Here is a 27,830-nt window from a genome sequence, read left to right on the forward strand (position 1 = left end):
TGTCCAAGTGAAGGTGAAGTTTTATATACTGTTCCAGTTTGTTGGGGGACATTCCAAAATCTCTGACACTGAAAAGGAAGCCCAAGCAACTCATGCTATTGGAAGCCTCCCTGTGGTCTACCTTTCTCCACAACCATTTTATCATGAGGAAAGAGTTATTAGAATGACTGGTTCTTTTTCTTTTTAATGGAACACAAAATCTTCATTATATGTTAGGAAAATAGAAAGATAATACATCTTTATATAATGTAAAAATCAAGACTTTGTGGTTACAGGTTTATCTTATCTCTAGAAATGTAAACTAGCTTGAGAAAAAAATATCACTTTATTGGTCTTATTCGGTTTCTTGGAATAGAACAAAAATAAACCCAGTGATACTGGTGAGAATTCAATAATTCTTTAAAATGAAGGGTTCAGAGGGGCACCTGGCTGGCTCAGTTGGTAGAGCATGAGGCTCTTGATCTTGGGGTCATGAGGTCCCCATTGGGTGTAGAGATTACCTGAATAAATAAACTTAAAAAATAAAGGGTTAAGAAGATAAAAATAGCCAAAAAGCATATAAGATACTCAATATCATAGCCATTAGGGAAAGGCAAATCAAAAACACAACAGGATACCACTTCACACCCACAACTAAAAGTGTTGATGAGGATGTGGAAAAACTGGAATCCTTGTACATTGCTGGCAAGAATGTAAAATGATGGAGCTGCCATGAAACAGTTTGGAAAACTCAGAAAGTTAAACATACAATTAGCATGTGACTCAAAAATTCCACTCCTAGGTCCCTAAAATAATTGAAAACATGTACTTAAACAAAAACTTGTACACAAATTTTTATGACAGCACTATTCCCAATAGCCATGGAAAATGATTCATATTCATACGGTGGAATATTATCCATACAGTGGATTTGAAGCAACGATACAACATGGATGAACCTTGAAAACACTATACCAAGTGACAACATTATGCTAAATGACAGCAGCCAGACATAAAAGGTCATATGCTATATGACTCCATTTATAGGAAATATCCAGAATGGGTAAGTCCACAGACAAGAAGCAGGACAGTGGTTGCCAAGGGCTGGATGGAGGTGGGAATGGGGATTGACTGCTTAACTGGCACGAGATTTCCTTCTGGGGTGATGAAAATGTCTTGGAATTAGGGGCGCCTGGGTGGCTCAGCTGGTTAAGCGTCTGCCTTCGGCTCAGGTCATGATCTCAGGGTCCTGGGATTGAGCCCCGCATCGGGCTCCCTGCTCCGCAGGAGGCCTGCTTCTCCCTCTCCCACTCCCCCTGCTGTGTTCCCTCTCTCGCTGTGTCTCTCTCTGTCAAATAAAATCTTTAAAAAAAAAAAAAAAAAGTCTTGCAATTAAATAAAGATTATGGTTGCACAACATGGTGAATGTAACAAATGCTGCTAAATTGTACATTTTAAATGGTACGTTATGTGAATTACCTTAAAACAACAAGGACAACAACAATGGGATGACTTTAGCTAAAAGTCTAAAGTGGGGGCACCTGGGTGGCTCAGTGGGTTAAGTGTCTGCCTTCAGCTCAGGTCATGATCCCAGGGTCCTGGGATTGAGCCCCACATCGGGCTCCCTGCTCCGCTGGAAGCCTGCTTCTCCCTCTCCCACTCCCCCTGCTTGTGTTCCTGCTCTTGCTCTCTCTCTCTCTGTCAAATAAATAAATAAAATATTAAAAAAAAAAAAAGTCTAAAGTGAAATCCTGTAGACCAAGAAAACTGGGGCAGGAAACATGGAATAAAGGGGTACTGTGATATAGACCCTTATAGGTACTTAACAAAAAAGATTTCTGAAAAGTCTGCTGTCAACATTTAAAAAATTATACTTTCTCCTTTGACTTTGGCAACTTTTAGAAGATATTTTTAATTAGGTTGCCCTCTGACTGGCAGGAATTCACAATTCTAGTTTTAGGTTTCTCTGCCTCCCATCTCAGAAAGGTACAACTACATTACTTTGAACTCCATAATGTGTAATTTGTGACTATTCCACATCGCTTCACAATAAACTACAGTGTATAAATATGTGAATAAATGTATCAGATATTTAAAAACAGGAGTGTTGGAGCGCCTGGGTGGCTTAGTCAGTTAAGCGGCTGACTTGATTTTGGCTCAGGTCAAGATCTCAGGGTGGTGAGATCAAGCCCCATGGTGGGCTCTGCACTTGGCCTGGAGTGTGCTTGGGATTTCCTCCCTCCCTCTCCCTCTGCCCCTCCTCTCTGCTTGCACATGCTGCTCTCTCTCTCTCAAATAAATAAATAAATCTTAAAAAAACAAAAAACAACCAAACAGGAGTGTAAAACACAAAAGGATTGCAAAGATGAGTGTCTACAGATTTAAGAAACAAATGACTTCCACAAATCAGGAATCTGATATATAAGAAAGAGATATGTTACCAAATCTGGTGTGTGTGTTAACTCTGATTCCTATCTTTCCCTCAATATTGGCTCTTACTAAATACTTTCAGTGCCTTGACTTAAAAATAACATTGCATTTCCTTCCATCTAGATTGCATTTATCTCAGACCAGTCTTTCCAATACTGGCTCCAAACAACTAAAGGCTTAGCTGCAAGGGTCTATACTCAAATGCATTAAGGGTACTTACTGTTTAAAAGAAATTATGTTAAATTTGTACATAAGGTGCCACAAAACTGTGAATAGTCACTTGTAATAAGGTCTTCCTAACAGGTCTAATAGTCACTTTTAATAAGGTCTTCCTATAATTTACACACTATAAGGTTCCCTCATTTGAAGTGTACAATTCAATGTTTTCTTATATATTTGCAAAGCTGTGGAAATTTTACATAATCTAATTTTAGAGCATGTAATAAGTTTTCAAGTCTGAACTTTTGTATACCTTATTTGAGGAGACATAATATACTTAGAAAGCCATTCATCAGAAGTGCCTTCAAGTTGTTTGGTAAGAAGCCCATATATTTTCAGCATTCAACCAGTGGATTCACAGCACCATATACATATTTTCAACCTGTTTAAAACTCTGGTAGGAATAACTTTTTACTCAGCACAGTCAGTAAACAGACCATGTTTTTTTTACCCCACTTACATATGACTCCATTATAAAAGTAAATCTCTCCTCACAGTCCTATAACTTGACCACTGTTGTCTCCTATTAGGATCATCTTCTATTTTCAAAACTACCTTTTTTCATGAAGTTAATCCTTTGCAAGCCAAATTGGAATTTATTGTGTGTGCTTAATAGAATTCATTTTTCTGAGCTTCTCCTGTTTTTCTGTAAAGTATTATGTTCCTTAAAGGTGGGGTCATAACATAAGATTACCACATTATCCAGTGATACCACTTCTGGGTATATAGCCAAAAGAACTGAAAATAGGGCTTCAAGGATATATTTATATATCCATGTTCATAGATGTATTGTTCACAATAGCCAGAATCTGGGAATAACTTAAGTGTCCACTGACAGATGAAAAGATAAAATCTTGTGGACACATACAAGGGACTATTATTCAACCTTAAAAAGGAATGAAGTTCTGACACACGGTACAACATGGATGAACTTTAAAAACATGCTAAGAGGGGCGCCTGGGTGGCTCAGTCAGTTGGGCGCCTGCCTTCAGCTCAGGTCGTGATCCCAGGGTCCTGGGATCGAGCCCCACATCAAGCTCCCTGCTCAGCGGGAAGCCTGCTTCTCCCTCTCCCACTCCCCCTGCTTGTGTTCCCTCTCTCGCTGTGTCTCTCTCTGTCAAATAAATAAAAAAAAAAAAAAAAAAAAAAAAAAAAAAAAAAAAAAAAAAAAAAAACATGCTAAGAGAAACAGCCACTCACAAAAGGACAAATATTGTATAATTCCACATATGTACAGCACCTGTAGTAGTCAAATTCATAGAAAGTAGAATAATGATTACCACGGATTGGGGGTAGAGGACAACGGGGGCTATTGTTGAATGGGTACAGAGGTTCAGGTTGGGATGATGAAAAAGTTCTGGAGATGGATGATGGTGATGGCTGCGCAATATGAATATACAGTTGACTCTTGAACAAAATGGGGGGTTAAGAGTGCCAACCCCCGACAGAGTCAAAAATCCACATATAACTACCCAAAATCTTAACTGTTGACCAGAAGTCTTACTGATAACATAGACAGTTGATTAACACATATTTTGCATGTTATATGTAATATATATGCTATATTCTTATAGTAAAGTAAGCTACAGAAAAGAAAATGTTAAGAAAATCATAAGAGAAAATATATCTACAGTACTTTACTGCAAAATTGTGAGTATAATTGGATCCATGCAGTTCAAACCTGTGTTGTTCAAGGGTCAACTGTATTTAATGCCACTGAACTGTACACCTAAATATGGTTAAAATGGCAAATTTTATGTTATGTATAGTTAACCACAATAAAAGAAAAAGTGGGGTTATTTAAGGTTCAAGCATCTAAAACAAGAGGATAAATCAGAGCTGGCCTTTAGAATACACTTTTTTCATTTTACTTTTCCCTTATGACAAGATGTCTATACAATTTACCAAAAAAAATGTATCTTTATTAGCATTCAATTCTTGCAATAAATGTATGACTTTTTGGAAGTTACATTCCCTTCCTCTTTGTTTCCCCCCATCAACTACTGAATAAAAGTATTTCTAAAAATACACATACAAAAATGTATCTTCTCTAATATTCAAATTATTATTTATATGTTCACTTTCAGGTTTTGTGTCTAAGTATCATATGAGAAGCAGCATGCCTTATGGTTAAGAATGTGGGCTCCAGTGTTAAGCTGCCCTGGTTCAAATCTTGACCCTACCATTAGTTCTCTAACTTGGGCTAGTTACGTACCCTCTCTGTGTCTTTCTTTTCTCATATAGGAAGATAATACCTACCTCATAGAATTGTCATGAGACTAAAATGAATAATACATATAAAGGGTTTAGGGAAGTACCTGGCACAAAGTACATAACAAGTTCCAAGAACGATCATTATTAGCACTTACAGAAAGGTTACATCAATAACTTGCTTATAAATGTAAGCATCTCTGATTTCTAACATATTTTACGCTTTTAAAGGAAAAAACTGACCGTGCACCTACCCTATATATGATACTAGACTTATATTAAAAATCTTTCTCAAACACTAAAGATTACTTGTATTACTTGTATTAATGTTTTGACACACATAGTATTTCTGTATTCCCTGCAACATTTCATCAATCCACAACTTACTACTTTTTATGACAAGGAGACTAGTCTCCTTTTATTCTGGAAAACTTACAATGTGGGCTGTGATTTTAGAAGATCTTTGGTAGTATTTCAGTATTTAGTGACTACTAACACCCTGGTGGAATAATGCTGCTGGAAGGTATTATAGGCATAGTTCTCCTTTTGCTTTTTGATAAAGAATAGTGATTTACAATTTTTTCAAGTTAAAATTAGTTGTTTATAGTAACCCTCTGACTCACCCACACTGCTCATGACTATTGCTTTGAGAACTCCTTTTAATATCATATAGAAGTGGAAACTATGTAACAATTCTGCCTTTCAAGAACTGTATAAGCTAGTTATTATCCCCAATGCAGATACTCCCTAGTCTCTAGGCATTCTCCATACTGCTGGGATTTACCAACAGTAGAGAATTGAATCCTATGGCATACCATCATGTACCATCTTGTTGATTTGACCTCATTACCAGTAGAGACCCATGGCTTTATTTCATTGTTAGAGTTATGCAACAATACTGCCCTGTAAGCTTGCCTAAGTCTGTAATCTTGCCTAAGCAAACTGTGAAATCATGAATTCTCAAGTGGGAGTACATCATGTGCTAGCGTAGCTCTGCTTATTAGTTCTCATGGCCATAAAATAGACATACCAGTAATAGTTCAGTGAGCACTTCAATCTTCACCATAACTCTGTGCATCAGACAATATTATTTTTCCCATTTGCAGGCAAGGAAAATAGGCCTGATTAAGTAATTTCTTCAAGGGCACACTAAGCTGCGCCTCAAGCCCAGGTCTGTCTGACATCAAAGTTGATGTTATTAAACCATGATGTTGAATCTTCTCTTTCCTCTGAAATTTTTACCATTCTTTTGATTTTCAACTTTTAATATCTTCAGTGTATGTTTTATGAACAATATCTACATTCTAACAGATGGCTTTTTAAGAGATAATAAGAGATGACTCTTTATTTTTCTTATCTTTGTTTTTTTGCAAAGGGTTACTTGCAACTGTGTGTGAACTAAGATGCTGCTTGTATCTACCAGGGAGAGGAAGGAGGGACCAGAAGGGTGTGTTACTATAAAAACTCGAGAATCACCTATTAGATTCATTTCAACAAGCTGTGCTCAGCCTGTTTTAATATTTTTTCATGTATACATATCACCTCTTCAAACTGATAAAGTGTGGAGACAACTAAAACTACTATGGTGCACTTCTTCGTATGTGGCTCATCACTTAGCCCTGGTGACTTGCAACGATAAATGTATAAGAAATGTTGTGACTGGTAAGGAAGACTATAGTGATCAATAAAGAACTGGTTAGTTGGAGACGGGACTTCAACGGATGGCTAGAACTGTAAATCTGAATGGGTGGAATAGAGAGAGCACTATCTAGCAAGCCGATCTAACATTATTAAAGGTTCATCCCTGAACACTTTCTGAAGGTTCTAAGCTGAAGGCTTTATGGCAAATGTTCAGGAGTAACACTTGAGACATTACCACCCGGCACTCTTCCTAACAGGGAATTTCAGATTAATTGAAATAGTGGCCCTCTGATGAAGAAGAGGAAAAAGAAAGAGGAGAAAGTGGGTGGCTTGAGAGTCAGAAAACTTGAGTTTCTGTCATTACTGAGTCTATCCAGCTTTTTTTTTTTTTTTTAATGGAGGTGTAGAGGACTCAAGGAACCTTCCAAATCCGTCTGCCTTTGTCTTTCCTGTTTATATACGGAATAATAAACATATTAGGGCAGGAGGGAAAAAACACTCCCTTGGTATTCTTCACACAACTGACCTCCGAGTGTTTCCAGAGGGATACTGGAAGTACTTGGGAGTTCAGCTTACGTTTTTTAAAGGACTTGCCCTTTTTTCTGGTTTCTCGCATCTCCTATGGTGTACTGGAAATGAACACTCACTGTCTCTCTGCCATTTACTTCATCTACTTCTGTCCCAGCCTTGCTGTCTGTCCCCTTGGGCAGGTCCCTCGCCTCTCTGAGGCCACCTATATAGAGGGGCAAGGTCAACTGCACACACCTCCTAAGGTGGCTGTGAGAATCGAATACTAGAACCCTCACGCTAACCTGAGGCGTTCCTGGGAGATCCCTCCTGCCTAAGGTGCTGACCGGGGGACAGAGCGCGGTGGACGTAGGTGCTCTGGCCACCGGCCGCCTCCTCCAGCTCCAGGCCTCGCGTCCCGCGCGCCCCGCCCCCCCGAAGAGCCCCGACCGCGCGGGGTATTCACCTACTGCGCTCTCGGCCGCCACCGCCACCGCCACCGCCGCCGCCGCCGCCTTCAACATGCGCGCCATCTTGGGAAGTGACCCACTGAAGCCCGAGGTGCTTCACCCGGGTGAAGGAGCTCAGTCGAGGCGCAGGTCAACGCGGCCGGGGGCGGGGCCTACGAGGCTAGGGGGCGTGGCGAGCGTTCCTGCGTTCCTATGCTGCCGCGGGTGGGCTTGTTCTTATTTTACGTATTGAAGCCACCCAGTGCATCTAAAGCAGAAACTTAAACGAAGGACGCGTCACCCCTGTGGGCCCCTCAGGAATACAAAACAGAAAGTTTAGAGAAAGGCGCTAGAACTGACCAATGGCCCAGTGAAAATTCTTGCGCTGCCATTGGCCCTGGCAGGGGGTGGGTCCGGAACCTGTACGCCGCGGAACCTTTGTCTCCAGGGTCCAGGTTGCGCGAGGCGCGTCTTTGTGGCGCGGTTTCCGGGCGGCCCTTTTCCTGTGCATGCGGCGCTGTGTCCCGAGTTGTAGACAGCAATGGCCCCGCGCGTCTGGCGTCGACGGACCTTGGAGCGGTGTCTGAAGGAGGTTGATAAAGCCACCGGCCAGCCAGAGTGCTTTCTCACGTAAGTGAACGGAATCCGGGCTCGGGGTGCGGCCCGGGTCTGACGTGGGCGCGGACTGCTGGCCCCCAGCAAATTCTGGAGTAGGGGGAAGGTGAAGGGAAGCGTACATCTGTTTCCCTCAGATTTCAGATAGTTACGCTCCCCTAGCCTATCAAAAAATTTTAAATTGTTAAATGCTGTACAGTGCAGATCTCCCAGTCGTGTAGTAACCAAACTAAGCTCAATTAGGAACGCCCAGAGCCTTCCATTGAGTCTACTCTTCAGGTGCGCGTGCACTAGGTTGGTTGCTCTTTTCTCCAACACGCTCCCAAACCACCCAGTGCTTACTTACTCATCATACTTTATTGAAAGTATTAAATTTGTTGTCTATCCCCCCCCCCCCACGATGAGCTTCTTGAGAATTAGGACTTTCATCTCTCTTCCCAACACAAGCTCTTCGTATTTTGTTGAAGGACTTTAAGTATGATCTATGAAAGTGTGGCTCTCAGATTTGTGTTTCATACCCGACCTTTCCCTTGAGCTTCAGGCGCACAGCAGCTACAGCCATGTACGCTCTCAGCATCTCAAATTTCTTATGTCCGAAATGACCTGTTGTTTCTGTTTTACTCTCTTATACTCTGCCCTCCCTGAAATCTTTTCCACATGCACCTGCCTTCCCTACCTGAGTAACTGGCACCTCTGTTTTTTCAGTCGTTCAGACATTCAACTAAGCTGCTTCCTTGATATCTTCCTTTTTCTCATTTCTACCTCTAATTCATCAGCAAATTTTGTTGGTTCTATCTTCAAACTATATTCTAAATTTGACTGCTTGTCACAGTATCTGCTGCTCTAACCCCTGCACAGTTGTTTATCATCCTTTGCCTGGATGGCTGTGTCAACCTAATTACTGTACTTTCGTTCCTTTCCCTCAGTTGGCCATCTTTCCAAAGTGTAAATTACATCATTTTCCTCCTTTGCTTAAAATCATCTGATGGCTTCTCTTTACATTTAAAACAGCAAACTCTTACCTCTGAGCCCTGCATGATACAGCTCCCATCTACCTCCCTGGCCTTCTGCCTCCTTCACACACTCCAGCTATGCTGGCATTTCTGTTCCTCAAACTCACCAAGTTCATTTCTATCTTAGGAAATTTGTTCTCACTGTTTTTTCTGCTTGAAATATATGTTTCCAGGTCTTTGTAAGACTGTCTCCTTATATACAGGTCTCATTTCAGATGTCACATCTTCAGAGGTATTCTCTGAGCACTCTTGCCAAAGCAAGTGTTAACCATTGGCTGACTGAATGGAGTGGCATATAATATAGCAGAGTTGGGCATTTAAGGCTAAGATTCACTATATATCTTTAAGCAAAGAGGTGTGTAATAGTTTGCCTGCCTAAAATCCATATAGCAGATCACAGACTTAGTTATATATTAGTGTGGCGTCTCAGCAAGATAATACACTCTTAGGGGCCAGAATCTATAGTTAAAATTGATATTTCATTCAAGTTTGATTTTGCACAAGAGTTGGGCTTCTTTTTCCTTTTAATTCACAGTGCTGTGAAATTATTGCCTATAATTATAAATCTCTTTAAACTTCCTCCTTGTGCTCCCTTAATAGGATTCAAGATGAATTGGCATCAAACTTCACTTCGTTAACAAAAGTACTTTATGATTTTAATAAAATATTAGAGAATGACAGGATCCACGGAAGTCCGTTAAAAAAACTGGTGATAGACAATTTTGATGATGAGCAGATTTGGCAACAACTAGAATTGCAAAATGAACCAATTTTACAGTACTTCCAGAATGCAGTTAGTAAAACCATTAAAGACAAAGACATCAGTCTTCTTCCAGAGAATGAAGAGCAGGAGTGTGAAGAGGATGGCTCAGAGGTGGAGTCTGATGGCCAGGAGGCCCTCATACAAGATCTGGAGGAGGAGGAAGTGGCTGACCTGAGTGGTGATGATCCTAAAGTGGATGAGAGAGCTAAAAACTTGAGCAAAGTTGATCTGAGGAAAAGTCCAGTTTTCAGTGATGAGGATTCTGATCTTGATTTTGATATCAGCAAATTGGAGCAACAGAGCAAGGTGCAAGACAAAGTGCCTAGGAAACCAAGAGAGAAGTCCATAGTAGATGATAAATTTTTCAAACTGTCTGAAATGGAGACCTTTTTAGAAAACATGGAAAAGGAAGAAGAACAAAAAGATGATGAGGAAGAGGAAGACATTGATTTTTTTGAAGACGTTGATTCCGATGAAGATGAGGGAGAACTGCTTAGAAGTCAAAAACCTAAGGTAAAGTTTTGGGAGAAGAGAGGACTTTCTACCTCCTTAAATTAGATTTTGTTCTATTTCTTGAGAAGAGGTTTAAAATACCTCAAAACTCACCAGGGTGTAAATGAAATATTTAGATCAGTTGAAAACAATGGACTAGAAAAATTAAACCAAAGCTATCATTTTCTTACCACATTGTTTTGTAGCATAAGAACCATAATCACACGTTAGAGGTATTCAGAATTTCCCTCAAACATATTCTCACCAAACGCTAAAAATAATAGGGAGAGGAAGGCATTTGTATACTTTAGGCAGGGATATTTTGGAAATAGTTATAGTTAAAAGCTTTAGAGTTAGGAATATTGTGCTCTGTCTTACCAGTTACAAATGAATCTATGCTTCCTTCCAGTTTGTTAAAGTCTAGTAGTTCTTACAGTTTTATGGTAGTGTTGTCAGTTACCAGTTCCCTGTATGTAATATGCATACACATATATGCATGATTTAATGTGTTCTTCTGTTCTTAATTGAAAGTTTGAAAAGTCTTTTTACTTTAGTCAGGTAAAAGTTCCAGAAACTTGAAATACAAAGACTTCTTTGATCCAGTTGAAAGTGATGAAGAACTAGCAAGTGTTCATGATGATGAACTGGGTTCAAATGAAGATGAGGAAGAAATTGCTGACGAAGAAGGAGAAGGGAGCATTTCTGAAACGTGAGTATTTTGAATCCTGTAAGCCAGAACCATCCAATTATATCTGTGTACTCATAGTTGTCAAATATGTTTGTCCTAAGAAGTTATATTCTCTAAGATCAGATAGTCACAAGGTAGCCAGAAGAAAGTCTCTGAGTTTAAAGGGGCTTTAGAGATAATCTGATGAAGATAAATATCGCTGGCAGTGGCAATCAAACCTTTATTACAAGGAGCTTTTGTTTGCTTTTTGTGCCAATAAAAATACTGTTATTATTGTGAGATACATTTGTATTATAAATTGAGGAATAATTTATTTTTTATATATTGCACACTTTTTGTTCCGTTTCACCTAAATAATACCTTCTGTTCCTTAATTGAATGACTGGAATTCTGACTATTTGCATAAGGTATACAGAATATCTTTTCTAGAGAATTGGTTTTGTTTTCCTAATGAAAAATAGTGTATTATCCTTTCATAAGTGTTTTGGTACTATAGTGATGAAGATAATGACCTTGAAGAGAGTGAAGACAGTAAACAACATAAAGAAACCTCGAAAAGAGTGACCTTTGCTTTGCCAGATGATGAGGAAAGTGAGGATACAAATATCTTAAATGTACAGAAAGATTCTGATGAAGTTAAATCCTCTTTTGAAAAAAGACAGGAAAAGGTAAGAATTGGGAATTTAAGGAATTTTTTATATGTTTACCAGAACTGTGCAACTCACAGGTAACTAATCTACTCTTGTTCTTGGTGGAATGCTTACTTATCCTTTATTTATTTATTTATTTATTTTTTTAAAAGATTTTATTTATTTGACAGAGAGAGATCACAAGTAGGCAGACAGGCAGGCAGAGGGAGAAGCAGGCTTCCTGCTGAGCATGGAGCCCGATGCGGGGCTTGATCCCAGGATGGGGGAGGGGATCATGACCTGAGCCGAAGGCAGATGCTTAAAAAACAAAAATCTGGGCGCCTGGGTGGCTCAGTTGGTTAAGCGACTGCCTTCGGCTCAGGTCATGATCCTGGAGTCCCGGGATCGAGTTCCGTATTGGGCTCCCTGCTCAGCAGGGAGTCTGCTTCTCCCTTTGACCCTCCCCCCTCTCATGTGCTCTCTCTCTCTCTTTCTTGCTTGCTCAAATAAATAAATAAATAAAATCTTTAAAAAAAAATAAAAAACAAAAATCTTGGTGCTACTCTCTACCAGACACTGTATAAAAATCCCCATGTGGAAGGTAGCTAATTTGCAAAAGTGCTGTATTTCCCAACGTGTGGCTTTCGATTTGTGTAAAAACCTATTTTTTCCCTCTGTCCCTGGTTTCTTTATACTAATGGCATTTTTTTTTTTTAAATTAGCTGTCCTGTGAACCTCTCTTTGTAGCTGTTTCAACTGCTCATGAGGATACTGCTTCTTTGAGATAATTTGTAGATGGCTCCACAAAGTCTGAATGTTAATTAATTCCATCTCAAACACATCTTCCAAAGTTGATAAAAATTATTTCCTTATGAAATGATTTCAGACAAATGAAGTGCCATTTGCAAAAATAGATATAGCCTGGCTCCAATTATTTGTCTTTGCCATTTAACCACATTAAAATTATATCACACAATTAGAAACGAGGCTAGGCAAATAATCAGATATATCATGGATATCAAAAGAATTATTAGAAAAAGAGAATGAGTTAAATCCATGATTGTCAGATTGTTCCTAGAAGAGAGAGAAGATTTAAAAGAGGGGGTGGGCAGCATTGGGAAAGAAAATGTGAAATTGCATTGAGTTAGTGTCCTAACCTCCCTGTGTCTTCTCAAAAAAAAAAAAAAAAAAAGAAAAAAAAGCAGGTTTAGTTTTACTGGAGAATTATATCAGACTTTCAAGAAATACATGATTGAATGTTGTTTGATCAATTCCCACATATAAAGAGTACACCTTCCAAACTTTTTTTTTGTGAAGCTATTATAACATGATACCCAAACCTGACATTAAAACACTCACACACAGTTTCATTTATGAATAGTGATGTAAATATCCAAAATAACACAGTGAAAGACTAACAACACCACAACTAAATGGGCCTCATTTTCTTGATTCAGGATTAGAAAATCTATTACTATAATTCTTGGTTTTAACAGAATAACAGAATAAGGAGAAAACCATATGGTTCTTTTACATGTCAAAAAGACATTTGATGAAATTCAGTATCCATTCCTAATTTTCACTTGTGGTGAAATACAAACCCATCTAGCCGGAAAGTGCTGTCATGCTCAGTGGTGAAATTCTAGAAATACCCCTTTAAAATGAAGAATAAGAATGTCCACAATTACCGTTACCACTGTTTTTTAACATCCTTGTAGAAGTATTAGTGCAACTACGAAAGAGAAAGATAAGAGGTAAGAAAAACTAAAGTGAGCGTTAATATTTGCAAAAGATACTGGAAAAACCTAAGCAGATTGAAAGCTATTAGGAAAAATATGAGAACTCAGTAAAGTGACTGAGAAGGCTGGCATTCTGTACACTATAAAGTCATTATAGATGTCTTTTAGTAGTTAGAGATAATTTGGATTGGGAGTGTGGGGTCAAAAGAGGCTCCTTCAGCTACTAATGTTCTAATAAATTAATCTTGTAATGCTCTAATAATTAAAATTGATAGTGGCTTGTGAATAGATAGACCATTAGATTAGAACAGAGCCCAGAAATCTATCCAAATTCTTCTGGGGGAATTCAGTATATTATAAACATGGCATTTCAAATCAGGGAGGGAAAGAGGAGGGTCATCTGCAGCTTGTTACCCCACCTCAAGTGTCAGGAATAGGAGGTCACTGTTGGCTTAGTAATAAAACGGTGGCAAGATTAAAACAAGCGTATTGAGGAATAATGCATTTCTTGTTTTTGGGCTTTTAAAGATGTTAGTTGAGGGGCACTAGGCGGCTCAGTCGTTAAAAGTGTCTGCCTTCGGCTCAGGTCATGATCCCAGGGTCCTGGGATTGAGCCCTGCATCAGGCTCTCTGTTCAGCGGGAAGCCTACTCTCCCTCTCCCAGTCCCCTTGCTTGTGTTCCCTCTCTCGCTGTCTCTCCCTCTGTCAAAAAAAAAAAAAGTTAGTTGCTTTTATTTAGCTATAATCCTGATTTTGTTTCCTAAATGTGTAATAACTTTTTCTCTTTCTTAGATGAATGAAAAAATTGAATTTTTAGAAAAAGAGTTGTTGGAAAAAAAACCTTGGCAGCTTCAAGGGGAAGTGACAGCTCAAAAGCGCCCAGAGAACAGCCTCCTAGAGGAGACTCTGCACTTTGACCACGCAGTCCGCATGGGTACGTGAGCCCACTGGGCTCCTGCAAGTGTGTGTTTACTCGCTTTTTCTACGGTTCTATTTCATAGAGAAGTTTTATTTATTTCCCCCCAACTTTTCATTTTAAAAACTTGTAGTATCATATGATCTCACTGATATGAGGAATTCTTAATCTCAGGAAACAAACTGAGGGTTGCTGGAGTGGGGGGGGGGGGGGGGGTGGGGGTGGCTGGGTGATGGACATTGGGAGGGTATGTGCTATGGTGAGTGCTGTGAATTGTGTAAGACTGATGAATCACAGACCTGTACCTCTGAAACAAATAATACATTATATGTTAAAAAAAAAACAACAACAAAGATAGTAGGAAGGAAAAAATGAAGGGGGGGAAATTGGAGGGGGAGACGAACCATGAGAGATTATGGACTCTGAGAAACAAACAGGGTTTTAGAGGGGAGGGGGGTGGGAGGATGGGTTAGCCTGGTGATGGGTATTAAAGAGGGCACGTTCTGCATGGAGCACTGGATATTATATGCAAACAGTGATTCATGGAACACTACATCAAAAACTAATGATGTAACGTATGGTGACTAACATAATAAAATTAATTTAAAAAATGTAAAAAAAACTTGTAAGCATACAGAAAAGTTGAAAAAAACAGTACAGCAGACATATAGATGCTGTTGAGCTGGATTCACCAGTTAACATTTTGATATATTTGCTTTCCCTGCCTTGGGTATGTATGTGATTGAGTGTGTATACTTTTCTCCCCTGAATCACTTGAAAGTAACTTACCAGTATCATGATTCTTCACTCCTCTAAGTACTTTTACATGTATCTTCTAAGAAATAGGACATTCTCTTACATAGCCACAGTACTATTAATTCACCCAGCAATTAGTAATATGCTAATTAGTGCCTACAGGGTACCTAATGTGTAATTTATAATGATTTCTGCTAGTGATCTGTGTGCATTGCCTACTTTCATTGTCTGCCGATCAAATTGTGTACTCTAACCAGAAACTCTGGTCATCTCATCAAATTCTTTCTTGTACCTATGAAGTCAAAGTGAATTTCCATTTTATCCACTTCTAGAGAGAATAAAAAAGATGGGGAGAGTACCCAGGTGCATGGACTAAAAGTATTAGTGCTTATTACCAGATACTCTCTGGTTTGGTGGTTCTCAAACTGGAGGGAGCATTAGAAGAGCTACTTAAACACAGATAGGGTGGCCCTTCTCCACCCCCACCCCCAACTTTCTGATTCAGTAGGTGTGGAATAGAGCCTAAGAATTCACATTTCTAACAAGTTTCCAGGTGTTAATGCTGTTGGTTCAAGAACCACCCTTTGAGAACCACTGGTCTAGTTTATATCTACCTAATGAGTATATGTTATATTTCCTTTAGCACCTGTGATCACAGAGGAAACCACCCTACAACTGGAAGATATCATTAAGCAGAGGATAAGAGATCAGGTCAGTAAGAATGAAACTTAACAATTTAAAATTCACTGAAATTTTTAGAAATAGTATGAGACTCTTTTGGGACCATCACTCTTCTTTGTTTTCATAGAAATTTTGTTTGTATCAATTCTTCATTTATTTTTTATTTTTTATTTTTTTTTAAAGATTTTATTTATTTATTCATGAGAGACAGAGAGAGAGAGAGAGAAGCAGAGGGAGAAGCAGGCTCCCAAGGAGCAGGGATCCCGATGCGGGACTCGATCCCAGGACTCTGGGATCATGACCTGAGCCAAAGGCAGACGCTTAACTATCTGAGCCACCCAGGCGCCCATCAGTTCTTCATTTAAAGCCCTAAATCTACCCTGAAGTCTACTACTAAGTATACACTATCCTCATTTTTTGTTGTTGCTTTTGTTGTGTGAGACACTGCCTTTCACTAGTGCTCTGGAAAGATGGGCACTTGTTCGTGAGGAGAAGGGGGCGGCCAGAGCCGCTGCCGATCTTCCTTGCCCCTTGTTCACCTGTCTGTTGGTGCCTGGTGAAGCTGGTGGAGGATGATAGGTATGGTGACTGGTTCCGACCTGATGTGGTCATACTTGGGACCTTTCATCTAGGCACAGTATCTGCTGGGACAAATAAAGGGTTTATTTTTTTTCAAATGTTAAAAACCTAGCAAAAAGGCACCTGGGTGGCTCAGTGGGTTAAGCGTCTGCCTTCAGCTCAGGTCATGATCCCAGGGTCCTGGGATCAAGCCCTGCATTGGGCTCCCTGCTCAGCGAGGAGTCTGCTTCTCCCTCTGCGTGCTGCTCCCCCTGCTTGTGCTCTCTCTCTCTCTCTCTCTCTCTCTCTCTGTGTCAAATGAATAAATAAAATCTTAAAAACAAAAAAACCTAGCAAAGTTTTTGTTTAAGGATTGATCTTAGATTCCTAGAGCAACCACTTAAAAAGTATAGGAAGATAATCAAAAACACAATTGATACATTAAGATCGAATACTGTAAAGTGTTTCAATAACCCCAAATGAGGAAGGAAAGGATGCATGTGATGATGGAGGTTGAGAAATCCCATGGTTTGCCATCCGCAAGCAGAAAACCAGGAATGCTGCGTCCCAAGACCTGAGGACCAGGGGAGCTGGTGATAAAGTTCCAATCCGAGTCCAAAGGTCTGAAAACTAGAAGCAGTGATGTCCAGGGACTGGAGAAGATGGATGTCCCAGCTCAAGTAGAGAGCAGATTCACCCTCCCTCCCACTTTTTGTTCTGTTTGGGCCCTCGGTAGATTGGATGATGTCCACCTGCATTAGTGAAGGCTTCTTCTTTACTCAGTCTACTAGTTCAGATACTGATCTCTTCCAGAGACATCCACACAGACACACTCAGATATAATGTGTTACCATCTAGGCATCCCTTCACCCGGTCAAATTGACACGTGAAATTAACCATCATGGTGGGCAACTGGGAATGAAACCTGCTGGGGACCCCTGAGGATCTATGTAGAATTTGTCTCAGATTTACCCCACCGGGAATGGATCTGCTGGAATATTTATCCACTAAACTCAGTCCTTAACGGGTCAGGAGCTGCCTCTGGAGGTGTTACGTGCTAGACACCTCAGAGCTGTCTTGAGCACAGGCAGGCAAGATCCCCTGGCATTCCAGAAACCCGCAGGATAAGCAGAGTCCCAGCTTGAGATGGGAAGCTGTCAGCATGTACAGACATGGTTTCCCTGCAGCTAAGGTGAACTCAGAGATGGGCCGGGGATATGAAGCAGGGCATCTACACAATCTGCTACAGAGGTGTTCAATAAGTATCAATCACATGGGAAAAGAGAGAATTGATCTTATTTTGTGAACTTAGAATAAAACAGGGTGTGTGACATGTACAATAAGGGATGGCTTTAAAACGTGTATGTTTGCTCCAAATAGGAAGAGTTTGAAGGGTAGATACTATATGTGGACTATCCTTAAATTTGAATGCAACAAGACAAACAAAAAGTATTGACTTTTAAACAAACCATGATGGGGAAATGGGGAATTAAAGTTGGTAACCAGGAGAAAGATGCATTTAAAACAAAAAAAAAAGGAAACTTAAGTAATGCTCTCTTTGCTTTTCATTAGTACTTATTTTTTTGTGACTTGAATAGTCATTTTGCAGGTTGAAATTAATTACTTTTTGCTATAATTTGCTTACTCTGGATTGACCATAAATATTCCAGGGGAAGAGTCTTATGTGAGCCTAGAATGAAATGATAGATTCTGTTAATTTATGTGCCTTCCAACTTGTACATTGCAGGCTTGGGATGATGTAGTACGTAAAGAAAGACCTAAAGAGGATGCATATGAATATAAAAAACGTTTAGCGTTAGACCATGAGAAGAGCAAATTGAGCCTCGCTGAAATTTATGAGCAGGAGTACATCAAACTTAACCAGGTAAGGAAGCCCAGAAGGCAAAGCCATCATTAAAAAAAGAGAAGTAGAGAATCAGTTCTACTGGTTCCACCCTGATGGCTGAAATTCATGAAATAAATCTTGAGCTCTTGGTTCACCTCATTTAAATGTGAGACAGTATGTTAGGGATAGAGGGGTTATAATATTGCCACTGAATTTGAGGGGGTAGGAGAGCTTATTTTGCAATTATTCATTGGTCACCTAATTGTTCCACAGCTAATTACTCTCCAGCAATTATTATAGTAGTCCTACAATTTTAAAATCAGTTCTTATTAATACTTTAGAAGTTACTGATAGAACATTATCTGTGAAATTCATTCAGATTTTTGGTCTGGTGGGTTATTTGGTTTTTGATTCTTGTTTCTTTTCACTTAGATTCTTAAAAAAATACCTGGTTAAATAGGACAAAGTCGTATTTCCAATAATACTATATTACCAGTATAGTGATTGAATTATTTCTTCACACTTGATTTATTGAGGATGTGGTCAGTATGTGCTTGGGGATGAGATGGCGTTTTTATTTGCAAAAGCCATTTAAGATTCCTGCCAGATTTGATTAATTAATGTCACTTTAGCAGCAATAGCCATCAGTGCCCTGGATGCCACTGTTAAGTTGAAGATCTGGAAAGATTTGAATTAATTCTTCCTGGCTGCTTTGCAACCCAAAGTGGTAGTTGAAGGAACATGTCATTGAACATTGCCTGGCTACTTTGAGAGGGTTCAGTAAATACAGAAAGCATTTTGTAACGATGAGAGTTAAAAATTAAATATGTAACACGACAGCTATACCAGCCCTGTAAATACTAGTTTTATTTATGTCTCAGAATTCAGCAGCCAGTTCACAAGGTTTTTTTTGTTTTTTTTTTTTTAAAGATTTTATTTATTTATTTGAGAGAGAATGAGATAGAGAGCATGGGGGGGGGGTCAGAGGGAGAAGCAGACTCCCTGCTGAGCAGGGAGCCCGATGCGGGACTCGATTCCGGGACTCCAGGATCATGACCTGAGCCGAAGTCAGTCGCTTAACCAACTGAGCCACCCAGGCGCCCCCAGTTCACAAGTTTTTGAGCATGGACTTAATTTAGGCTAGTTCTAGAGCCATTCCATTAAGAGTTCATCTGGGGATGATGATGAGTATTTTCCGAAGTTTTGTATCCATCCTGGAGGTAGTAAGCAAGCTGATGGTACGCAGCACATGAATGAACTTCTAGTTGTATGTGTATGATTTCACAGCCATTACTATCTGGGATGAGGCAAACAACATGTTCAGGATAAAAAAATGAGTTAAGTTAAAATAAAGAAGCACTGGCAAGTGCTTAGATGTGGCTGAAGGTGGGCTCTGATGACAGACATTGGAAACAGACCCCAGTGCATCTCTGGCATCAGGGTTGTGGAGGCAAAGAGCCAGTCACTTCCCCATTCTGGTGTGGTTTGTTTTGTTTTTGTTATGCCTTAATAAAAAAGCAAATAAAAACACTCGTAGCCTTTTAGAATAAGCATTATGGGCAAAGGGAAAAGGGGATTGTGAGCATTTGGGTTGTTTCTACCTTTTGGCTGTTGGGAATAATGTTGCTCTGAACAGATGTTTACATGTGTTTGAGAACCTCTTTTTAAATTCTCTTGGGTATTTACCTAAGGATGGAATTGCCAGGTCATATGGCAGTTCTCTGTTTAACTTTCTCAGGAGCTGCCTCATTCATTTCCATTGTGACTGCACCATTCACATCGTCCCCAACAGTGCACAACAGTTCCCAATTCCTCAACATCCAACTCTTGTTACCCAGCTCCCCTTTCTTTTAATGGTAGCCGTCTGAGTGGGAGTGGCTTAGTTCTTGACAGAAGTAAATACCAAGGGGATTAAATTGTAAGTTCTGAATCGCAGAGGGAGGGGCTGCTGCAGCTCCTAAAATGCACACCACATTGCTTCTTTGGCTGGTGCTGGCACTGTCATGGTATTGATAACTTTGGTTCTGCCTTGTAATGTGTCTTGAAGCCAAAGCCTTGATGATGAGAAGTGGGGACATACCCTTATTGACCCTTGTGTTTTGTCTATGGTGTGTATTAAGCTGCTCAGTCTGATGTTGTTGAACTTATTTCCTAAGCAAAAAACAGCAGAAGAAGAAAATCCAGAGCACAAAGAAATTCAGAAGATGATGGATTCCCTCTTCTTAAAATTGGATGCCCTCTCAAACTTTCACTTCATCCCTAAACCAGTAAGTGTGTTAACAATTTTGTGTGTAGTCAGAGCAGATATGACCTTAATTCCTCTTTGAGCTTCTGTGAGGCTAGCTCTTTGTTTGGTTTTAGGATATAAACCTGTAGGAATTTCTAGTCCTAGACAGTTCTGGCTTCCTCTTCTGATCCACCCTGATCTCCAGATGGGCCCTTGCCAGACCTAAAGTCAGCCACGGGGTCTCTTCATTTCTCACTCTTTTCTTGTTGTTCAGCCTTCAGTTGTATTTTCCTCCTGTGGTTGGTCTGGGGACTTGTAATGTCTGTACCTGGTATTTTCTGAATACCTGCTATTTGCCATATTAAGTTCTTTATGTATGTTAACCCCTTTTCCCCAATTTTATTAAGATGTAATTGACATGTAACACTGTGTAAGTTTAAGATGTACAACAGTGGCTTGATAATACAGGTTCCCCCACCACCAGAAAGCAAAATGTTCCTATAAAACCTTTCACAAAACCTAAATGGGGTAGAGCAAAAAAGCGATTACCATTAATTAAATGGAATTTTTTTTTTTTTTTTTTTAGCTTTTCAGACCCCAAAAATAACCTGTTCTAGGCTTTTCTGATACTTTAGGACCAATCTCGTAATGGATGCACAAATAAATTGAGATGAAGCACAGATGCTCAAAGACACTGTTTAAAGCTATGGAGGGTTGATGCTGAGCTGCTGAGTGTAGTTCCTGAGGAAGGAGCTGGGCAGGGCCGCTCACTGCACAACAGATGCTGAATGCTGTTTTTGCTTTCACTTTTTTATAAAAGTGAAAATTCTTTTCAGATATCTGTCAGTTAGCAAAAACAGGTACTAATGTAGGTCTTTTTGTGAAAGCAACGTGGCCTAGTGTGAACTTTTGAAAGGCATGGCATACCTGGGTGTGTATATTGGGGAATGATTACCACGGTAAGTTTAGTTAGGGGCGCCTGGGTGGCTCAGTCGTTGGGTGTCTGCCTTCGGCTCAGGTCATGATCCCAGGGTCCTGGGATTGAGCCCCACATTGGGCTCCCTGCTCAGTGGGAAGCCTGCTTCTCCCTCTCCCACTCCCCCTGCTTGTGTTCCCTCTCTCTCTCTCTCTCTCTCTCTCTCTCAAATAAATAAAATCTTAAAAAAAAAAAAAAAGTTAATATCCATCACCCCATATAATTGTAGTTTTCTTTTTATGATTAGAGCTTTTAAGATCTACTTTCTTAACAACTTTGAAGTATACAATACTGTTAACTGTGGTCACCCTGCTGTTTTAAAGCAGAGCAGAGTTTTATTAAAATACACTCCAAGGGAGGAGCGGGCCAGTCAAGAGAGACAAAGGCCCCAGAAACTCTGGGGTGTGGGCTTACATCATTTTTTTCTTTTGGGAAGGTCCTAGGGTGGCAACATTTGAGTGACAGGCCTGGATTATTAATAATTAGCCAGGTATTCATGTCCTTTCCAAAATGTATTCTAAGTGCCTGCAAGAGTGGGCAACCACAACATTATTTCTATTCTAGAGACATAGGTCAAATAAAGACTAAATCTACTGCTAGATGGGTAGAATGTGGCGGTCCCTGGGCAGGGCCCTGGCAGGACATCTAAGGTCCATCCTCCTGTCGCGTGCCTAGTTTCCTGCCTAACAAGATCACACGGTATTTGTCTTTCTCTGTTTGACTTATCTCACTTAGCATAATGCCCTCAGGGTCCATCAGTGTTATCACAAATGGCAGGATTTCCTTCTTTTTATGGCTAAATGGTATTCCATTGCGCGTGCCTGCGCGTGTATTTATATATGCACCATAGTATCTTTGTTTATTCATCTGTTGATGGACACTTCTATTGTTTTCATGACTTGGCTGTTGTAAATAATGCTGCAGTGATCTTGGGGGTGGAGATATCTCTTTGAGCCAGACAGGAGCACCAGCTTGGCTCTATAGATGGGCAAGGCTGCAGGCTGGGATCTCGACTTGAACACTCCTGCGAGGAGCAACAGTCTGCCAAGATCCAAGCACTGGTTGCTGGAAGCCCTGCCCTTGTTCTTCATCCCAGTCTGATTCTCAGTGGTCAAGCCCCAGAGATTCTCTCCATGATCCCTGTGACACAGACGGGATTGGGCCTGCTCAGAAGTGTCCTGCAATTGTGGGGAGCTGGAATGCCACCTTGGGCTCCCTTCCCACTGGAGAAACCATAGGCCAGGTTTCTCTCAATGGGGCACGGTGCCGGCCTGGGAGAGGGATGATATGGTGAGAGTGTAGCCTCTCCTACCCTTCTAATGTAGTCCTTCTCAGTCTCTGTGGTCCAGAGGGTTGCTTCAGCCTCACTCTCCGGTTCTGGGATTTTCCCAGTGCTATCTCATCTATGGATAGTTGCTAGTTAGTTGGTCTTGTGAGGAGGACTAAAGTTGGGATTGATGATGGTAGTGTCCGTGCCCATTAACTCTTCATCCACAAAACACTAAGGCAGATAGTAGTCTTTCTGTTTTGCAGATGAGGAAACCAAGGCTTATTAGGACATTGGGAGGGTTGGATCTAACTGGGTTCGTGTTCTCCCCGTTGCATCATGTTCCCCGCACCAGGCCCAGATCTCCAGTGATCTCCTTGTCTGTCTGTCTGACTCCCCCACGCTTGGCTCAGTGCTTCTATACTTTTTAGAGCTTCCTTTCCTTCTCATTATCCTCTGTGAACCCATAAAACATGCTGTGCCATCCTTTTGGTACTTGCTCACCTATTGCCCCTTTGTGTCCCTTGTGTTTTCTAGAAATGAGGTATCATGAATTTCAGGGACTAGTCTAGAAGTCAGAAACCTGAATTTGATTCTGCCCCTAACTAGCTTTGTGAATTAGGCAAATTGCTTCACTTTTCATCTATACAGAAAAGGTAATCACCAAAATCCTTCTGATTCTTTGATGGTTAGGTGTTTTGTCATGTGTGAGTATCTTGTCTTTTCAGACAATCAGCATTTATCACCTGCTTTTTGTTTGTTTGTTTTTGGTTAATCAGGTGTAATTTATGACAGTAAGTTTTTGGTGGCAGGAGCCATCTTTAGATACCAAAGCGCCCAGTGTGGGCTAGGTAATAGATGAAGAAAAGAGAGGAATTCTCAACCCCTCTTGGCCAGCAGGTCTTACTGTGAAAAAGTTATTGATGTGAAGAACATGATCCTTCCTGTGCCTTACAAGGCCCCACATGATCTGGCTCCCTCTTACCCCTCTGGTCTCCACAGCTTTCTGCCCCCAGCCACACTGGTCTTCTTCCAGTGCCTTCAGTGGGGCAGGACGCCCCCCCTTCCTCACACCTTCCTGCTGGGCTCTCCTCTGCTTGTAGGCTGTACTTCCTTCTTTCCATGGCTGGCTCCTTCCTATCTCTGGGGTGTCAGGTTGAATGCCATCTCCCTCCTCCCTGCATTCATTTCCCTCAGCACTGTGATCGCCATTGGTCAATTGCCGATCGTTCTCTACTCGTTTCCAAGCCAGCACAAACGTGTTTTGTTCACCGCTGTTTCCCTGCTGTGTCCATCACACTAACACGGAGCCTGACATGGGGAAGTACTCAGACCTTCCTTGGAACCTTGGGAATTGAAGAAGGAGGGAATGTATTTGGGCCTACATGACCCAGTTTGAAAGCCTTTCTCATTCCTCTTCAGAAATATAGAATTTTTGGTACAGGTTCCCCTTAATATGAACTTTTTTTTTCATATTCAGTTTCATATTTCATGATGTCCTTAAACCCTGTTGACCATTCATCATTTTTTGTGTTGTTGTTATTTTCTGGGCTATCTCCCAGTTTCTTTGTATTTCTCTTTAAATTGTAGAATGGAATACAATGTTCCTAATAAATAAGTAAACAGTGGTCCAATGGAAGAAATTATTTCTTTCAGACTCTGACATTTTTTTCTGTTAGAATCCAGGATCCTGTTGTGTGAATGACTTATTGTTGTTCTCTCTGAAATTTCCTGGGGCACACATCTGCTAGTTGATTGTCATGTGGCCAGGACTGCGGTAAGGAAAGGGGTGTGTGAAGGCGTCAGTGAAACTCTGCAGTAGAGCCCCTCTCTCCTCAGTCCTGTGTTCCTTCCAGGGCACACTTCCATCCTTTACTCCACTGAAGCGACAGAGCCCCTATCCCTGCCCCCTGGTGCTCCTCAGAGATGTGCAAGAATTAGATGCAAAGAGCATTAGTGTAAGTGTTAGGTGAATAATCACTGGTGTCCTGTTATTACATGATCAGTATGAAGCTTGTTTTAATTTCTGTCTTTCCTGGGCATTTCTTTCCAAAAAAAAAGGCTCTTCACTTAATATTGCATAACATTTCTCCTTTTTACAATTAATAGGTTTGATTTACTTCAATACTGTTTTAGTTTTCCAAAGCAGTTCTATATCATCTCACATTTGTTTGTAAAGCTAGGTTTTCAGTAGCTGGAAGATGAGAAAATTTGTTTATCAGGAGCCTGTTTTTGACTCTTGTTCTGATAAGCATTTTTCCTTGCATCTTTTTCTATATATTTCTTATAGCTGGCCTTTCTTCTATGACCAAAGGCAGGATAATATTCACAAAAATCTATTTATTTAACATTAGATAGGATTGTTGGAAAATGTCCACATCCGTGGCAGATGGGAATAGTTTAGTGCAGTAGGTGAAAGAACTGGTGTGTGAATATGGCAGAAATGTCCTGCAAACGTGTAGAAATAGGTCTTCTTGGTGCAGCAGTGAGACAGAGAAGACCCTCAAGTACTCAGATACCAAGATTCCTCAAGCAGGAATGCCCACCAACACTGCCATCATTTCAGTTAGCTTAAGATTTTTGCTATCAACCATCTCACATTTTAAATAATCTCCATAAACTTCTATTTTTTTTAAACCTAGGAGAGCTTTTGTAAAAGATTTATTTATATGAGAGTGAGTGAGTGAATGGGGGGAGGGGCAGAGAGAGAGAATCTTCAAGCAGACTCCCTACGGAGCATGGAGCCCTATACGGCACTTAATCTCATGACTCACGAGATCATGACCTGAGCCAAAACTGAGTCAGACTTTTAACCAACTGAACCACCAAGGCGCCCCTCCATAAAGTATTTTATGTATTATGCTTTAAATTAATAGGGTCACACCTTAACAATAGAGAACAAACTGAGGGTTTCTGGAGGAGAGGTGGATGGGGGGTGGGCTAAATAGATGATGGCTATTAAGGAGGGTACTTGTTGTGATGAGCACTGGGTGTTGTATGTAAGTGATGAACCACTACATAAAAATAATAGTAAAGTCAATTTTAGTAAGGATAGTAAGAAAAATAGTTTCACAATATAAATATTTTATATTAGGACTATTTCTGACTTCCTCTTAAACGTACTGTCACTTTTCTAGCCTGTTCCAGAGATTAAAGTTGTGTCAAATCTGCCGGCCATAACCATGGAGGAGGTAGCCCCAGTGAGCGTGAGTGACGCAGCTCTCCTGGCCCCAGAGGAAGTCAGGGTAAGAAACCAGTGTTGAAACATTTAGCAATATATATATATATATAAATTAGTTGTTTATAGCTAGATCTCTATTCAGTGTCATTATCCTGGAGTTTGTAGCTTTTATTCTAATGTATCAGCAGTTTCTAAGTATAGTCAAACTAATAGTATTACACAGTATTGAAATATCAGTCTTCTGTAATCAGATATTATGAGGTACAGGTATGAGAATTATTATAAAAGCTTCTTGTAAATATCTGATGTCTGTATCTTGTTATAATCCAATTTGAATACTAGCAGTGATGTTGGGTTAAAATAAATGGTTTATGTCGCTCATATGCTAGCAGTCCTTTAATATCAGCATTTTCCCCCATTGTTGTATCCGTTTAATGCTTATCAACAATGGAATCACTGTCTAGAATAGAACATTTGGGTTATTAGAAGAAGTTGGATGTAACCAAATGTAGGCAGTCCCTGGCTCATGAACATTGGAGCTCATGCATTACACACAGAAACAGTGGTTTCTGCCAGGTCTCATCTTCCCGGCAGGCCTGGCAGCACGGCTCTTTGTCCCTGTGCACTTGCTTTGCTGCACCCACACCCACCCCTTCAGGACCTCTGCCGCCTTTGCAGGTGACGGCCCTGGCAGGATAAGCTGGCAGCTGGAGGGAAGAGAGAGGACATTGATCCTCCTGGATAGATGTTTCCCTTCCATTTCGGGGAGCCCCTCCTGCCAGCCAGTGGCTGTCCTCTGCAGCTTAGCTCTGAGGTTGTCCCTAAAGCCCATCTGGAGTCTTAAGTGCTGGAGGGGGCTTGCTTCTGGGACTGTCAGCAGGATAAACCAGCTCTCCAGGCTGCCTTTGCGATGTAGTTTGGGAGCTGAACTGCCACTGTAAGAGTCTGCTTTGTCAAAGAATGCATTCCAGGTCTTAAAGAGCTGAGCTCCCAAAGCTCTATGGGGTGCAGATGGGTACTGCTTACTCAACTCTTGGCGATAGGTATAGCCCATTGGCCATGCTCTGTGGAATTGCTACTCCTCCCATTTCCGAGTTGTGTTAAGTTGGATTAACTGGTATGCTGGTGTTACCTTAAATAGGAAAAAAATAAAGCTGGAGATGTAAAAACAGCTGCTGAAAAAACAGCTACAGACAAGAAACGAGAACGGAGGAAAAAGAAATATCAGAAGCATATGAAACTAAAAGAGAAGGAAAAGCGGAGAAAACTGCTTGAAAAGAACCACCCAGACCAAGCGGAGAAATACACGAAGGCGGTGGCTTCTGAGAAGTTAAAACAGCTGACCAAAACAGGCAGAGCTTCCCTACTAAAGGTAAGGATGCAGGAAAGAAAACCGCTGCAGGGGGCCCTCGTGGGGAAGGCGGTGGCAAGCAGTGGGTGACACCCAGCTCCACGGCCTGAGCCTGCGACACCGCCCGCCTGACAGTGCGAGACCACTGGCGCCTGGTGGGGGTAACAGCCCGAACTCTGGGCCCTCACGGCACCTGGGGCCTGGCAGCCCTTGTCTTCCACTCCCTCCTCCCTTAACGTTACAAGAACATCGCAGCAGCATAGAGCTCATAGAATACCTCTGTGCTAACTTGTGTGATTTTTCATAATTTATTCTTAGTTTCTGGATTTTTATACTTTGTACACTGTTGAAATCATTTGGCTTTTTTTACTCATAAGCAGATTTTATAGCATAAGTGTGTTATTATTTTTAATTGCAGGATGAAGGTAAAGACAAAGCCTTAAAGTCATCTCAAGCATTCTTTTCCAAATTACAAGATCAAGTAAAAATGCAAATCAGCGATGCAAAGAAAACAGAAAAGAAAAAGAAGAAAAGACAGGATATTTCTGTTCATAAATTAAAGCTGTAATATATTTTGAATATAATGTAAATATTAATGTGTAAGCTTATATTCTGTCATTGTTCTCTTTTATAATAAATTTTTTGAGAACTTTTCCTTGCATAGATGGCAGATATTTGAGAATTCCTCATTTTGAA

At 40.6% G+C, this 27,830-nt stretch overlaps 2 protein-coding genes across 3 annotated transcripts in view; one reads left to right on the forward strand and one right to left on the reverse strand.

Annotated features, from left to right (window-relative positions):
- Positions 1 to 7,961, reverse strand: part of MCEE (methylmalonyl-CoA epimerase) — a 35,370-nt gene extending 27,409 nt beyond the window's left edge. Inside the window, exon 1 of one of the 2 annotated variants that reach the window (XM_032391243.1) lies at positions 7,797 to 7,961. In XM_032391243.1, the coding sequence (XP_032247134.1) occupies positions 7,797 to 7,947 (151 nt within the window). In that variant the 5' untranslated portion in view covers positions 7,948 to 7,961. Of the gene's footprint in view, positions 1 to 7,453; positions 7,760 to 7,796 lie in introns of those variants that run through there. The other variant, XM_032391242.1, reaches the window with a different exon arrangement.
- MPHOSPH10 (M-phase phosphoprotein 10) lies at positions 7,952 to 27,792 on the forward strand. The gene is made up of 11 exons (XM_032391241.1): positions 7,952 to 8,066; positions 9,665 to 10,340; positions 10,874 to 11,028; positions 11,504 to 11,675; positions 14,168 to 14,309; positions 15,691 to 15,758; positions 18,034 to 18,171; positions 20,289 to 20,399; positions 25,740 to 25,847; positions 26,925 to 27,155; positions 27,553 to 27,792. Exons 1-11 carry the CDS (start codon positions 7,978 to 7,980, stop codon positions 27,700 to 27,702), a joined length of 2,040 nt encoding a protein of 679 aa, XP_032247132.1. The 5' UTR covers positions 7,952 to 7,977; the 3' UTR covers positions 27,703 to 27,792.
- The last annotated feature ends 38 nt before the right edge of the window (positions 27,793 to 27,830 follow it).

This window comes from Phoca vitulina, unplaced genomic scaffold (genome assembly GCF_004348235.1).
Source record: "Phoca vitulina isolate PV1807 unplaced genomic scaffold, GSC_HSeal_1.0 scaffold61, whole genome shotgun sequence".
Lineage (NCBI taxonomy): Eukaryota > Metazoa > Chordata > Mammalia > Carnivora > Phocidae > Phoca > Phoca vitulina.